Below are 15,889 nucleotides of genomic sequence, written 5' to 3'. Positions count from 1 at the left end.
TGCTGCACAACTGCTCAGCTTACAGAGACCTTAGGCCCCAGCGACCTTTTTTGATTTCCTCAGAAACATTACTACGTTAAAGCAACCTTTTGGGTTTCATAGTGAAGTGCTCAGAAGTGAGAATTAAGGGTTTCACATGCAAATCTACTCCCTTGTGTGCATTATGATACAATTATTAATTACGACACCTTATGCTATATTTCAGTATAAAAATGTTTCTATCATAGACACTTCTGTCTCCAAGGTAACAAGTCATCATTAATTTTACATAAGTTATCAACTTCATTTAAAACAGCCTACACTAGTTTTCAAATAAAGATTATCATAATGCATTCAAGCAAGGAGGTAGAGTTAAAATTGTATATTCACACTTAAATTTTGTATTTCCTAACTTTTGAATACTTAGCTACACAACCTTAAGATTTCCTTAACATAGTTTGTAGTTTTAATAGTACTGTACTAATTGTGTGATTGAGTTGTGTAAAACAATTTGGCTAAATATAACAGGTTGCCTAGGCTTATCGATAGTTAATCATTTGTAGCATGGAGAAAAATGGTAAGAAAAGGGAAGGCTTATTCTTTTGTTTTATATTTACACTTGAAAGATAGTCCCAAGAAATATTAAACCTTATTTTCAAAGAAAATATTTGAACACTGATCATTCAACAAATTAACTAATAATTGAACTTACACTTATTAAACTGTCAGTGGTTTGTTAGTTTTAAGGAAGTTGTTTAAAGAGAGGCCCTGAGTTGAAATTGTAAAATGATCAAGCTTGGTATTTGAGAATCAAACCTATCTCAGAATACATGTGGAAAATGTAAGCATTTTTATACGCTATAAACCAAGTCAGTGGCATACTCAGATATCCCTACTCTATCCAAATATGCCTCAAAAACTTGGGGGAAAAAAGTATATGATTTGTTGTGGTAAAGTATATAACTTACTCTCTGTTCGTTGGTAAGATTTTAAGAAAAGGTATGATGATGATGCTGTGCTTTGGTTCCTGTGATAACTTTGAAGTCTGATTTTGTTGCTGTTAACAGAATACTCCCAGCCCTTGGTTACACCAACCCACCCCTGTGACCTCAGCTGACAGTCTTGGGTTACTGAGTCACATTCCTGTAAGACCATCCAGTGCAGATCCGCATCGGCCACTCAAATTGACAACACATTCTAGTCCACCATTGTCCAAAAATATAGTAGATCATCACAAAGAGTAAGTTCACCATTGTCTAAATCATTAAACTGATGTATAAGCTAATGTTTACAGTATGAGACTGTCAAGTTCAGTAGCTTGTTTTCATTTACCTTCGTTTCAATTCACTTGTAAAAATGTATGGCCTGGCATATGTAAAAGTGTGACAAAATATGCTTTCAAATAGTAAGTAACATTTTCAAAAGAGCTGAAGTGGTTTAGGTGCCTAAATCCTATTTTCGAACTGAGGCACATTGACTTTCAATGGAACTTAAGTTCCTAAGGCACATAGAAGCTTTTGAAAATTTTACCTAGAATAAAGAAATTCATCAGCTTTATTTTGTGTTAATAGATCATTTTGTTTGAGAGTTGAAGGATGGGTCCCTTAAATTCTGTTAGCGTATTGTAGTACGTTTGTAACAAAATTTAATCTGTTTTAACTTCTTTCATACAGAGAATTGGAGAGGAAAGCATTTATTGAACCTTTACGTTCTGTTACAACTGCACCTGTAAAGACTGATCTGGAACATAGCAGAACACAGACTGCAAAAGAGAGTCATTTGCACAGACATTTTGTGGACCCAATGTTGAGTCAATTGCAGAAGCCACCTCAAGAGACTGGAGAGCGACTAAGCAAATATAAAGAAGAACATAGACGGATACTTCAAGAGAGTATTGAAGTTGCTCCTTTTACAGCTAAAATCAAGGCTCTTGAGGGTGAGAGAGAGAATTATTCTAGAGTAACGCCATTATCGTCTTCTAGCCCCAAAAGCTATGCAGTGAAACATGACAAAGAACCAGAGCGTTCTGTGTCAGAACTTTATAAAATCAAGCATTCAGCACCACAGAGTTTGCCACAAAGTAACTATTTCACCACCTTGTCAAACAGTGTAGTGAACGAACCACCAAGATCCTACCCATCTAAGGAAGTTTCAAGTTTGTATGTCGATAAACAGAATAGTTGTCTTTCAACAGCAGCTAATCCCCAGTCTCTCACTTCTTTTATTTCATCTCTTTCAAAACCTCCACCTTTGATTAAGCATCAACCAGAGGGTGAAGGTTCGGTAAGCAAGATAACAGAGCAGCTTTCCCATCAAGTGACATCTCACTCTGTAAATTCTTTTAGAAGTGACTGCAGAAGCCCTACTCAGTTGTCAGTTTCATCTTCAAATACTCTCCGAAGCATGCCTGCCTTACACAGAGCACCAGTGTTTCACCCTCCAGTTCATCAAAACCTGGAGAGAAAGGAAAGCAGCTATAGCAGTCTTTCACCTCCAACCCTAACACCAGTGCAGCCAGTTAATGCTGGTGGCAAAATCCAAGAATTACAAAAACCACCAACTTTAGTACCTGAACCTAAGGAAGCGCAAACAATGTACAAAAGCACTTCTGACCAGAATTTATCAGATATTTGGAAATCTAATAATGCCCCAAACAACGAAAAAGTTGAATGGCATGTTGAGCGAACCAGTGGAAAAACGCAATCTGCCACAGCATCTGTCATTGTACGTCCACCTTCTAGTACAAAATATGATAGTATGCCAGGAATGCAGTCAGCTCCCAAAGATCGAGTTAATGAAAGATCTTCTTCAACTGGGACAAATCAAACAGAATGCGTAAAACCTGTGGAAGCCAGAGACACTGGAAGAATAATTCTGCCAAATATGAACTCAGAGACTACACACACACATTATGAAAAGAACTTTCCGTCTGTCTCACAAGGCAGCATTCCCAGTTCTGTCACACCTACCACAACTATAGTATGCAGTACCAAAACAGATGTAACCACATCTGCAGCCACAACTACCGGTGTTTCAAGCTGGGGTAGTTCAGAAGTGACTTATTCTTTATCAAACACAGTTTTGGCCTGCACACCACTGGAATGTACCTCCTCTAGAACAGTAAGTCAGGTAGTGGCACAGACACAAGAAAGCAAGGTCAGTACCACAGCTCCAATTACACCAGCCAGTGGCAAGACAGGAAGTGCCATTCAGCCCAACTCTGGATTTTCTGGCCCAACTGATTTTATCCATTTGAAAAAGCACAAGGCAGCATTGGCTGCAGCTCAATTTAAAAGTAGTAATGCCAGTGAGATTGAGTCCAATACTGTGAAAAATCAGACATTTCCAGCCTCCATTTCCCTAGACAGTGCTATCGTCTGCAATACAATAAACAAAGCCAACTGTGTAGGCAATGGGCAGGCTTCCCAGACAAGTCAGCTGAACTACCACACAAAACTGAAAAAGGCTTGGCTTACTAGACATTCAGAAGAAGATAAAAACACTAATAAAAAAGAGAATTCAGGGAATTATGTATCAGAAATTATTAAACCATGTACTGTCAATTTAATAGCTTCTACATCTAGTGATTTACAAAATAACATAGATAGTACAATCCTAGCAGATAAATTTGTGAAAGAAGATAAACACACAAGAAGAAAAGCAAAAAGGACTTACGAATCTGGCTCTGAATGTGGAGACTCTGATGAAAGTGAGAGCAAGTCAGAGCAAAGGACTAAACGGCAGCCTAAGCCAACTTACAAAAAGAAACAAAATGATTTGCAAAAGAAAAAGGGTGATACAGAGGAAGAAGTAAAACCCAATGGTGTTCTTAGCAGGAGTGCCAAAGAAAGAAGCAAGTTGAAGTTACAGAGCAGCAGTAACAGCAGTAAGTATATCAGTTGATCTGAATTAGAAAAGATAAGAAAATAGATGGACATTTGTGAATTACAATACTATTAATAAATGGAGGGTTTGTGATATGATAGTACCTGAATGAGAATAGAGCTTAAAGGGGCAGTGTCAGAGGTTGGTAGGCCTGCAGATTCACCAATTCCGACCTCATCTCTAATGTTTTAATTTGAGAAATTCATCTTTTATTATGTGTATATATGTATTAGCACAAACTATTTCTTGGTTTGAAAATGTACATAAGCCTCTCAATTTAAAGTAAACAAACTGATGTACACATGCTCTGTCATAAAGTGTCAACACCAGTATGTTTGCAGTCACACTTGGGTCAGTCATACCAATTTTAAAAAATGAATAAAAACTTCAGCCCAAGACAATGTTAACATCTGTATTTTTGGGGTAGTGGGCTTCCATTTGAGGGGTCATTTTTATTGCCATACCTTATTTCTTCCTCTGACAAGAAGACTAAGGGCAGTTTCTTCAGGGCATTCTGTTGATGTGGCTTTACATTTGGGGTAAAAAAAAAAAAAAGGTACTTTAGAGAGAAGTGTGAGAGAGCCCCTTCTAGTCTGCCGCCTCAGGTGCTGAGCATACTGCCTCTACTGCAGTACCACCCTTTCGATCTAAGGGAATGAAGAATAAACTTGGAATTTGACTCGGATGGTGTGGTATTGTCAGAGATACTGGATTGCGACTAAACTTTGCAGGAAATAGAAACTCGTCTAGAAGCAGAAAAGACCTTATTTAAGTAAAGTTTGAAATAAAATGTATCTTATTGCTTATGAATGTCTAATTTCTTATTTAAGAAAAAAAATTGTCAGTTTCTTACAACGTTGGTCTCGTGTGAAAGTCCCCCGTTAAATCACATTTCATAAGATTTTTATTAAGCTGGTGCAAAGGATGGATTTTAATCTTTATCTGAATTTCTTGGCTTCTCAGTTTCACAACCTTATATTATTGAAAGATTCTGTAATTGCTTGAGGTTTAATTTGTGTTAAGTGTTGCCAGTTCCGCAACCTGTAGGAGATACTGTGGACTGGATCAAGTGCTGGTACAGTACTTAGTCTACTTCTTTTGTCTTTAATTTTAATCTTTTTACAAAGGGGAGGATCAAAGAGAATGTAACTTTCAAGTTTTTTTCTATATCTTATTCAGTTTTTACTAATTCAGGACCTGAAGTTGAATCTCACATTTGTGCATAAGTTGTACTAGAGCTGGATGATCCTCCTACTGTAAGGAAATAACATTTATGGGTTTGGTGTAGAGGACAATCGTGTACTAATATAGGGGCATGGATTAGATGGCTTAACAGGAGAGTCCTTTCATATTTTATCTAGTATTCTATCTGCAAGATAACTGGGGACTTAAAGAATTACCTTCCCCTGTAGCACAAAGTATTCTGCATTAGAATATGGACATATCCCATAGCATCAGTTTCCTGTGATTTCAGGGAAGGGGAGGCTGAGCAATAGCAGGTCTTGTTCCTTCCAGTCATCATCTTCATCCTCCTCCTCATGGTCTTTCTAACAGATTAGTATTTGATATTAATATATCTATCCATTTTGGATACTTACTTGGACCGTGTTACATTATTATCAGAGTCTTCACAGTCTTCAGTGTATTTATTTCTGCAACAAGACTGTGAGGTGGGGAGTAGTATTATCCCTATTTTATAGATAGGGAACTGAGGCACAGAGAAACTGATTTGTCGAAGTTGTACAAGAAATCTGTGGGAAACAGAACTGAATCCAAGTTTCTGCAGTCCTATGTTAGCACCCTAACATTTGAACCATCCAGTATCTAATGTGCAAGTTTTGCCCATTTCCACAGGATATGGACTTTCAGGAGTAAAGGCAATTTGCACTGATAGATACCCCATCTCTTTGTGCAGATAAAACTAATTCCATTTTTAAACCGCGCTTGAATCCTAAAAAAAGACGTGCTAGAACTCACTTCTCCCTTGGAGCCTGCTGACAATGCTATGGGTTCACTCAGTCACGGGCAGCAGAGGAGGATTGGGATGAGGCTTTATACTCCTGCCAGGACCCTTCAGCCTATACAGTGGTAAAGGGCACTCCCCTCATTCTCAGCCTTTGGGGGAAAAAGTGGTGCCAGCTGCACTGACCACATAGGGGAAGGGACAGGGTTGCAATGAAGAGGGGAAAGCCTCCCTTCCACACACCTGTCCAGCTCTTAGGTAAGGTGCAGCAGCTGCCACTTCTGCTCCTGGCCATGCTTAGGACAGCAATGCAGGCAGCTTGCCACCCAGGACCTCATGCCTCATGGACGCCCAGCACTTCCCAGCCTCAATGGGAGGCCCTGGTGTTGCACAGTATCCCCCAGCTGTTGACCCTCTTATGGCAGGGCGCTCAGAGAAGTGCTGTGGCCTGTCCTTTCAGCCTGCAGCACCAGGACTCTGGCATGGGATCCCATGATGGGTAGGGATTCAGGTGCCCCAGCTGGAATCTCGTACTAGAGAGGGGTCCCCAGCCATGGGGCTGCCTATGCTGCTATCTCAGGCATGGCCTGGAGTGGAGGGGCAGTGGCTGCTGGGTCTCCACTCAGAGCCAACCAAAAGTGTGTGTGTGGGGTGGGGCAGGGTACCCCCCTCTTCATTGCACCCTTGTCCGAAGTAGTGGAACACCATTCTATCTCCCCAAAAAAGTGCCGGAGCACACTAGCACCAGAGCACTGCTTGTAAAAGTTATTACAATGAAAGATTGGCTAAACAGCAGTGTATATTTAAATTGTGTTTCTACTTTGAAATGTGATTGTGAAAATTGCAGCAGTGTACTCAACAGATCTGCTCCCTGTGTGTGTATTCAGTTTCAGATCTGCTGAGTTAAATGATGAAAATAAGTTCTTACTGCTTTTTGCTCCTGTTAGCCCGGTAAACCCAGTGAGCTGGATTCTGTTCTTCCTTGTGAATAATTAGCAAATTGTTTAAATTCCAGTTACTTTAAATAGAACTGCACTAAAGTAATCATATGTATTTAACTCTCCTTGGTATTGAATCCCATTACTGTCCTGGAATAATCATGTGTTGTGGCTGCATTTTTCTGTGGAATATCTACCAAAATGACATACCAAATACAAGAGAAAAGTACATTTGGTTTACATATGTGCTATTTAAATCATCAATAAAATGGTTAACAGCAGTTTTGTCTACAGAACGTTAGATTTGTAGCCAAATTTTTCAAACTTGGATGCTTAAAGTTAGGCATCAAATAAAAGTGGCTTGACTTCAGAAATGCTGAAGGTTTACTGTTCCTATTGAGTTCTACATATAGATAATTTGTAAATTTCTCTTGCCTTAAGTTTTTGTTGTTTTTGCAGCTGGAATACCTCGTTCAGTATTAAAAGACTGGCGCAAAGTAAAGAAGCTGAAGCAAACTGGAGAATCCTTTCTGCAGGATGACTCTTGCTCTGAAATAGGGCCTAATCTGCAGAAATGCAGAGAATGTAGACTCATTAGAAGTAAGAAAGGTGAAGAACCAACTCACTCGCCAGTATTTTGTAGATTTTATTACTTTCGTCGGTAAGTTCACTATTTTTTTAAATGTTTTTGTTTTTAAAAAACCCTTTCTTATGATTGTGTTTATTTCTCAGTTCCTTTTGTGTATTGGCATTGTTGTAGGTTGAAAGAGGTGGGCTTTGTGTAAAACTGCAGCATTATACCAAAGACATCTGAACAGCTAACCAGCCTTCCTGAGGCAGAAAAAAGATGCAGTAGTGTTTCTTCAGTCTAGCCTAGAGTAGAGAGAGAAATCATTAATCTGTCCTTAAATTGGTGGGAAAGAGCCTTGAATTCACACACAAATCACTCAATTCTAGTAATACCCCTCAGGGTATGATTATGGGAGTTTACCTAATCAACAGTCAGAATTTGACCCCTTCTTCTTACAATTGCCTTTGGCCTACCAATGCAGAAGAAGAATGCCCAGAATACATTGTACAACAATTGGTGCAATATAATGTGTGGCTAGATGGCTGATGTTAGTATGGTGGGTCCTGTGCTTTTCTTGGCAGGGGGGCTAAGACGCCACCCCTTGCCCCTGCTCTTGGGCCACCACGGTCCCCACTAGTTGCCCGGGAACGTGGTAGAGGAGGGAAGTGGGGGAGGGGTCTGGGTTTGTTCCTCAGTCTGAGCCCTAGCCCTTCTCAACCCCTGTGGGTTCTTAACCACTTCCCCCTTGGGTGGGGAACCTTCGGTCCCTAGACGCTGGGGGAGGAAGTCTCCCTCCCCTGCTGGGGCAGGGTCTCCCTTACATTGTTTCTCTGGTCTTTCAAATCTTACAATACACCTCCAAGCTCTAGTCCTCTCTCCTTCCTCCTCGACTGCCTGAAGCTGGGGTTTTTATTAGGTTCCTGACAGGGCTTAATTGACTACAGGTGCTCCAGTTAACCTGTAGCAACCCTCCCTAGTCTACAGGGAGCCACGCCTTAATTAGCCTAGGGCTTATATATTTCCCCTTTACCACTGCCCCCTGGCCTTCCTGTATCACAAATGCTAGTGTGGAAGTAGAGCAAAACTATGTTTTGACTTGTACAAGTGCAATACTTACCAATGTAGACTCATTCAATAGGAATTTGAACACTCAGTTGCTGTTACACAGACTGATTTTGGTAATGTAAGCAAGGCCGTAGTTATAAGACCATAAGGAAATTACTTCAGTGTTGGACTTAAAATATTTTTCTGTACTAAAGTATACATACACAGCAATGACCTGCTTACTAAAAGTATTGCTGTGTTCTCCTTAGATTTGTTCTTTTCCCCTTGGGAAAGAGAGTATTGGAGGTTAAGTGAAAACAGAACAATTTTGCTACCATTTTAAAATTTGATCATTTAATTTAAAAAGCTTTAATTTTAAATGTTTTGTAGTATCAGTGGAGTTTATTTTCATTTTACCATAGACATGAGATCCTAATTTAAAATCAAGATTGCTTTACTGCTAAGAGTCTTATCAGGCTTTATTGTAATAAAATCAATGGATTCTTTTTGCTACCTGCGGATTAAGGTGTGTGTGTGTGTGGTGGGGAGGGGGGAATCCTTTTTGATACTGTAACAGTGGTCATAAATTATACTTCAGTTCTGAATGTAGGACACTGAGTTTTACTGATGCTGATATTATTAAAATACTTCATATATGTATCTGTTTATAGCTAAAGTAGTGTAAAATATTCTGTATTATAAGGGATTATATTGTTCAACAATACTGCTTTGATACAGGTTTACTGAGAGACCATTACAACTACTTAGAAAATATTTTAAATGGTTTTTTAATTAAAATGATCCAAAGTAGGACACCATACAAATTTTAGGCATTTCAAAGGTAAGAAATTAGCTGACCTGATTGCCTAGAAGTAATGATCTGTGCTGCCATGTAGAAACGAAAGTTCAGTTTTGAGATCCTTTTTCATTTGACTGGCAGGAGTGTTAATATACAGAAAATAGTCACGGACTGAGTGATCACTGTCAGCCGGCCTGTGAGAATCAGAGAAATGAATTAGACCAAAACTTTGTTGGCAAAAAAAAGAGAGAAATGCCTTACATTAGCATCAGTTTAGCAGCTTATGTGGTGATAAATGTTAAAGGGAGAGTCAAGTAAATTGGATCGAACAAAAGATTTACCTGAGCAGTTATTCTTTAGCTTCAGAATTTCCTCATTATTTCTTCTTAAAACTGAACTTTGTAGCAGCAGAATTTGTTCTACAGAAAACATGTTTTTCCTGTTTGCTTTAAAGTTAATGCTGGCCTTTTTTCAAATCTGGAGGACTTGTATTGAGGTTTCTGGTTTAGGTCATGTGAAAATATGAATTTGGTTTCATCCAAGTCTCTTAATCTACATCTTAAAATAACAATTCAGTTTCATACAATTATCAGTCTCCACTCCAGAGAGGAAACAGGATTGAAACAAAAGAGGCATTGCAGATCAAAAATGAAGGGGTATTGACAAAACTGTAGAAGAAAGCTTGGATGAAGCCAGTACTATTAGTTCCTCTCTTGATGGAACATCAGATTCACTTAAGTGTTCCAAAAAAAAAAAAAAAAAAAATGCAGGGATAGGGAGGAGGAAAGAAAGGGTATATGTGTTTGCTACTGCAAAGATTGAACCTGATTAACCTGGTCAGTATTCTTTTATATTAGTATTGCACAATATATGCAGTCTGCAAACAGACATGTTTGTTAAAATGGTTTTTAATAACAGCAAACAAAGCTTAGAGCAGTGGTTCTCAAACTAGGGCCGTCACGTGTTCAGGGAAAGCCCCTGGCAGGCTGGGCCGGTTTGTTTACCTGCCGCATCCGCAGGTTCGGCCGATCGCGGCTCCTACTGGCCATGGTTTGCCGCTCTAGGCCAATGGGGCCTGCGGGAAGCGGCACGGGCTGAGGGATAGTGCTGGCTGCCCTTCCTGCAGCCCCCACTGGCTTGGAGCGGTGAACCGCGGCCAGTGGGAGCCGTGTTTGGCCGAACCTGTGGATGCAGCAGGTAAACAAACTGGCCCGGCCCACCAGGGGCTTTCCCTGAACACGTGATGGCCCTAGTTTGAGAACCACTGGCTTAGAGTGTAAAGTATGATGAGGTGTATAGTTAAACTATTTGTTTCCATTTTTTAGGTTGTCTTTTAGTAAGAATGGAGTTGTTAGGATAGATGGTTTCTCTTCTCCTGACCAATATGATGATGATGCAATGAGTTTGTGGACACATGACAATTATGAAGATGATGAAGTGGACCTAGAGACTTCTAAATACATTTTAGACATCATAGGTGATAAATTTTGTCAGCTAGTAACATCTGAGAAAACAGCCATGTCCTGGGTGAAGAAAGATGGTAAGGAAATCTTAATATTCTTTGTGTTATTCTATAATTCTACATGAAAGATTATAGCTCAGGTTTTAGGCTTCTCTGTTTGATTCCTCCATATATTCAATGTAGCTGCATGCTAAATCCTTTCATTGCCACTATTGTGCATTGAGAAAGTCTGTCTGTCCGTGTGTGCCAAACATCCTGTTTGAGGGAATAATTATTTCTGTATTTTGCTACAGAAATTTGCTCTTAGTATTTGTCATTGATTTTGTCTCTTATTTTGGAAAAATATTGATTCTTAACACAAATTTTGCTATATAATAGTCATAATGAAGTCAAATTTGTGCATATTGAAGACTTATGTATATAGGATCAGTTTTGGATTTTTTCTTTCTGTAATTGCTTCTGAGAGGAAAATTATGATTGGTATTTTTAGATGAACATTCATTTCTGTGCTACAGTTTACAGATGTTTGCCTTTAAATTTTGATACTTCTGTTCTGTTTACTTTGTGTTTCAGCCAAAATTGCCTGGAAGAGAGCAGTGAGAGGAGTCCGTGAGATGTGTGATGCATGTGAAGCCACGTTGTTTAACATTCATTGGGTCTGCCAAAAATGTGGGTTTGTGGTCTGCTTAGATTGTTATAAAGCAAAGGAAAGGAAGAGTTCTAGAGGTCAGTTTATAATTTTATATGAACCAGACCATTCTCTGTATTGTTTATTCTAACATGTTCTAGAATTGCTGCTCCAGAAGGTTCGGTGTCTTTCTGTAACCAATAAATGCTATTGTTTTTGCACAAAGCACAACTTTTTCCTATTTCTCAAAGCTTCCTCACCTTTGTCATGACAATATGTAAAACCAGCCCTTCCAAAAAGCAGTTGTCACAGTTATGGAGCTAACTGACCCTCTACCCTTTTTGCTTTCTCTGAACACATCCTCCCAGATTTTAGACCTCTTGCCCTTACCTGTCTCAAGGTTGAAATTTGCAAGTCTTCCACTTTTATACTTGGACCCCCAGTGCCCCACCCTATGTATGCTAACCAGTTGTTACCATGAAGGCCTGTCTTGATTTGAGCACCTGCTTGAATCCTCTCTTTGGGAACCTCTGACCAGTGATACAGATCAACAGCCTTCTTAAAAGAAAATAATTTTATGTAGTACAGTATACTCCTGATTTTCTAAAACCCTATTATCTGAACCTCCACATTATTAAAATCCCTTCTTTCACCCCAGCAATGCCAGCATGAATAATAAAGCAGAGACCCCTGGCACCAGGAGAGGCCACCCTGCTGCTGAATGGCTCCTTTGATAGTGCAGGGAGCCCTCAGCCCTACCATCATGGGAGTGAGTGAATGGGGCAGTGACGGAAAAGCTGCAGAGGGCTAGCTGCACTGCCGCAGGGCCAATGACGCCCGATCCCAGTGGGCACAAGGTGCAGGGAAGAGTGTGGTCCTGGTGGAGCACAGCAGGATCCTGACCAGGGGTCTCTGCCTCACTAGGACTGCAGCCTCCCCCTGGACCTTGTGTCTTCAATAATTGAAAAAGCAGCAGCGCAGAGAACCCTCTCTGCATCCCTGCTGTCATGAGAATGAGCGAGCAGGGCCTTGACAGCAGAGCTGCAGAGAGGGTTCTCTGCGCTGCTTCTCTTGCCCTCTCAATTATGTAAATAAAATCAATTCCTCTCTCCCCCCCCCCCCATGCTATTTGAATAACTGGGAGTACACTGTAGTTGGAACAAAGCATTAGAGGAAAAAGGATTTTAAAATGAACAGCCTGCACTCATGCTTAGTTTCATCTCATCTAATCATACATTTTGCTATAAACTAAGCTAGGCTTTCCTATTAAGTTACAGAAAGAGAACAGAACCAATTCACATTCTCTTTGTCCTCCCCTAACTTAAAACTTAGGTCCATCTAACCTATGTCGCTCAAGATTGTGAAAAATTCACACCCCTGAGAGATGTATTTAAGCCAACCTACGCCCCAGTGTAGACAGTGCTAGGTTGACATAGGAATTCTTCCATCAAGCTAGCTACTGCCTTTTGGAGAGATGGATTTACAACAGCAACAGAAGAACCCCTCCCAATGCTGTAGTGTATACGCTGCTACAGTGCTGCAGCTGTGCCACTGTAGCATTTCTAATGTAGACATAACTTTAGAAAGTCAAGGTCCTATTGTTACCCACCATGGTCACAAATGGTGACTGGGCTAGAGCCATTAAGTCAGCCGCCTCTGGCATTGTTTCCTAAATACCCTTAAGGAGGGAGCTGTTAGGCAGCTATTAGAAATGGCTTCCTCCTCCTTTCCCAAGGTGGGCAGACAAACTCCTGGGTGAAATACCATACAAGTGACAGATACAATATTTATTATTAATAGAGTACACCTACATTTGTCTCACCAACTTATTTTCACCTATCAGAATATCATTTAAAAATAAATAAAATCAGGATCGCTGTAACACAATGTCTTCAATGGCAATAAATACTGAAAAAACTTGCTTCCACTCAGTCCCTTGATGCAGAGTGAGAGGGCTTCCTCCTCTGCCCTGGTAATAAGATGCTTCCAAAGTTCTCATCAAAGTCCATGTCACTTCTGCTATTAGTAAAAGGAAAGTAGTAGTAACTGTTCCAAATGAATCTGATGTAGTACGATTTCTCTGAAAACAGCTGTGTTTGAAAAACAGTAGATAGGTTGGTGGTTTTGTTTCCTGATCTGTCTAAACTAATATGCTGCCATTTTAAATATTACTCCAAGTAATGAGTAATGTCATAGGATTTGCTTTTGTTAGCACCACTGATTGGCTGTTGCTCTGGTATTACTTTTGATTTTACTTTTATCTGTAGTATATTAATATTTTTCCAGTGTTCTTGTTTCAAGAATGTAGACCTAGTTACTAAAAATGGTGAGTATTTTATGCAAAAGAGCAAGGATAATGATGATGATGGTTGTTCATGTATTCATAAATGGTCCTGGTACTTTCCAGACAGATAAAGATGTGTTCCTTTCTTCAAACAGTTTACAATTTAAGTGACGAATTATGGCAGGCAATGTGGTTAGGGGAGAGGGAGGAAAAGGATTACAATAGTATCATGTAGCTACTGAAGCACATATCTTCCAAATATTTTTGCTAATAAAAGTCCTAATCTGAGATTTCTTTCAGAATTTAAGTAGAGAAAGTTATATATTTTTCTCCTATGACTTTAAAAAGATCTTGTACAACTGCATTGCTTAACCAGCTAGAATTAGTGCTTCAGTTATTATGAATATTTATTTATAAACTCCCATGTGTCTACTGATAAACGCCCCCCTTTCCCCCACCAAAAAAAAAAAACATCAAGGAGAGTCAGGGGGCATTGCTCCTCTTCGTAATGAATTACTGTAGGTGTCTTTGAACTCCAAAAGCATTTATTATGCTGATTCTTCTCACAGGCTCTTCTTAGCTGTCCAGGCCTCTGTGTATGTGCATATTGTCTGACTTGGCTTAGGCCTTTGCGAATTGTTAGAAACATCATGGAAGTTGGGTAAATCATATTAAAACAGTCTTTAAAGTACACATTTTAAACATCCAGGGAAAGTCTAGAAAAAGTCAAAGTTTAAAAAGCAATATACAGAAGCAGGCTTCTTTTCAGTCTTGATAGCATTGGGAAATTTTTCTCTCTGGTTATCATATCGTCCTTCAATATATGCTAAAATAGAAGTATGCTGGCTTCTCTCTATAGTTCAATTTCTGGTGATACATGGTGTGCTGGTTATGTATTGTACCTGTGCTCTGGCACCATCAAGGACTTTCAGCAACACATGTTTTTGTCCAAATGATACCACTTCATATTACGTTATTTTTCCTGGAACCACTGCTTGTTTTTACAGTTGTTGAATGTAATGGAGAACGTATGTTGGTTTTGGGCAGCCTTGCCACAAATGTCAGAGATTTAAATGTTCTATTTAAGTCAGTGGGGTTTTTTCCATTTCACTGCACAGACAAAAGTCCATCCCATCGCCATTTCTTAGGTCTTTCCTGGCACCATCAAGCAGAGTTGCCAAGTATTATGACATTGCATGAAAAATATTTAATTAGCTTAGTTGCATTTTTGCAAATGACTTGCATTTAACCAGTTGGCTGGACAGCCCTAGTGAGAAGTCCTGTTTTATCCACAGCACGACCCTCACAACATTCCTAAGTCTGGTTATGAAGGGGAGTAGTTCAGTTTCCATGGCCCATGCAGTTCTTGACCTCCCATTAATCAAAATACAAACACTAAAAATACAACAATAAATCAAATATTAACACAACATCCAAATTCACTTCTAAGTACTGTACAATGTTTTGCTATAAAAATCATTTCAACGATTGCAGTTATTCCACACTAATTTAAAAGGGGGCTCTGTCTGTGTGTGTATGTATGTGTATATACAGGGTTTGAACCCACAACAGTCAGTTCCGCAGCTCAGACCTCTTCTGATTTAGTTATAGGAGTAATTTGTGATTGAAACAGGCAGTTGTCTTTTATGTGGACGATCTTGTAAAGGGAGATATGACACGCTGTTTGCCAGGGGATTATGCAACTATTTGGGAGATGACACTGGAATGTTAGGTATCCAGGTTCCTGGGTTGTATTCCTGGCTCTGGGAGCAAAGCATGGTCTACAGCCTGCATAACCAAACATAAATTTTATTTTTAGAATTGTCCAAAATGTGCTATGTCTGTCAGCATTTTATTTTTTGAGAACACTGTTTGAACATTTACTAGTTCTACAACTTATGAGTAATTGTTCTGTTGTACAATATCTATTAAACGTGTGCAAAATTAAAGACTATGAAAATACACAATTATGAAGCTGTCTTTACACATAGAGCTATATAAAATAAAAGAGATGATTTAGTTCTATTTTTAGGTTTGCTGTCAGGCACTTTAGGCATAATACTTGAGTATTGTACTGTGACCAGGAATAACCTCCAGTTCTGTAATTAGCTCAGTACAGCCCCCAGGCCCCTGGGATGCTCTGTTGACTTCATTGGGGCTCTGTGTACCTGTCCACCCACACAGAGCTCATTGGGGGATTGGGGTGCAGGCTAGAACTGATATACAAATTTTGCTAGATATCACTAGGGGAAGGCTTTCCCTAATTCTAGTTTTTATGCATTCTTTGAAAGGTTAATTATAAAATTTACATGTAATATGCTAATGATAAAATTTGA

At 39.4% G+C, this 15,889-nt stretch overlaps 1 protein-coding gene across 6 annotated transcripts in view; it reads left to right on the top strand.

Moving 5' to 3' along the window:
• Window positions 1-15,889, top strand: part of JMJD1C (jumonji domain containing 1C) — a 310,246-nt gene that overhangs the window by 252,850 nt on the left and 41,507 nt on the right. For all 6 annotated transcript variants that reach the window (XR_012669363.1, XM_048857004.2, XM_048857005.2 and 3 more), the window contains 5 exons: window positions 1,047-1,219; window positions 1,653-3,865; window positions 7,225-7,426; window positions 10,505-10,719; window positions 11,215-11,367. Coding sequence is in view for 5 of the 6 variants with exons in the window: in XM_048857004.2 (XP_048712961.1) it covers window positions 1,047-1,219; window positions 1,653-3,865; window positions 7,225-7,426; window positions 10,505-10,719; window positions 11,215-11,367 (2,956 nt within the window). In the remaining variant the exon portion in view is untranslated. The remainder of the gene's footprint in view (window positions 1-1,046; window positions 1,220-1,652; window positions 3,866-7,224; window positions 7,427-10,504; window positions 10,720-11,214; window positions 11,368-15,889) is intronic.

This window comes from Caretta caretta, chromosome 7 (genome assembly GCF_965140235.1).
Source record: "Caretta caretta isolate rCarCar2 chromosome 7, rCarCar1.hap1, whole genome shotgun sequence".
Classification (NCBI taxonomy): Eukaryota; Metazoa; Chordata; order Testudines; family Cheloniidae; genus Caretta; species Caretta caretta.
Note: the sequence above shows the minus strand (reverse complement) of the source record. Positions and strands in the feature narration are given on the sequence as shown.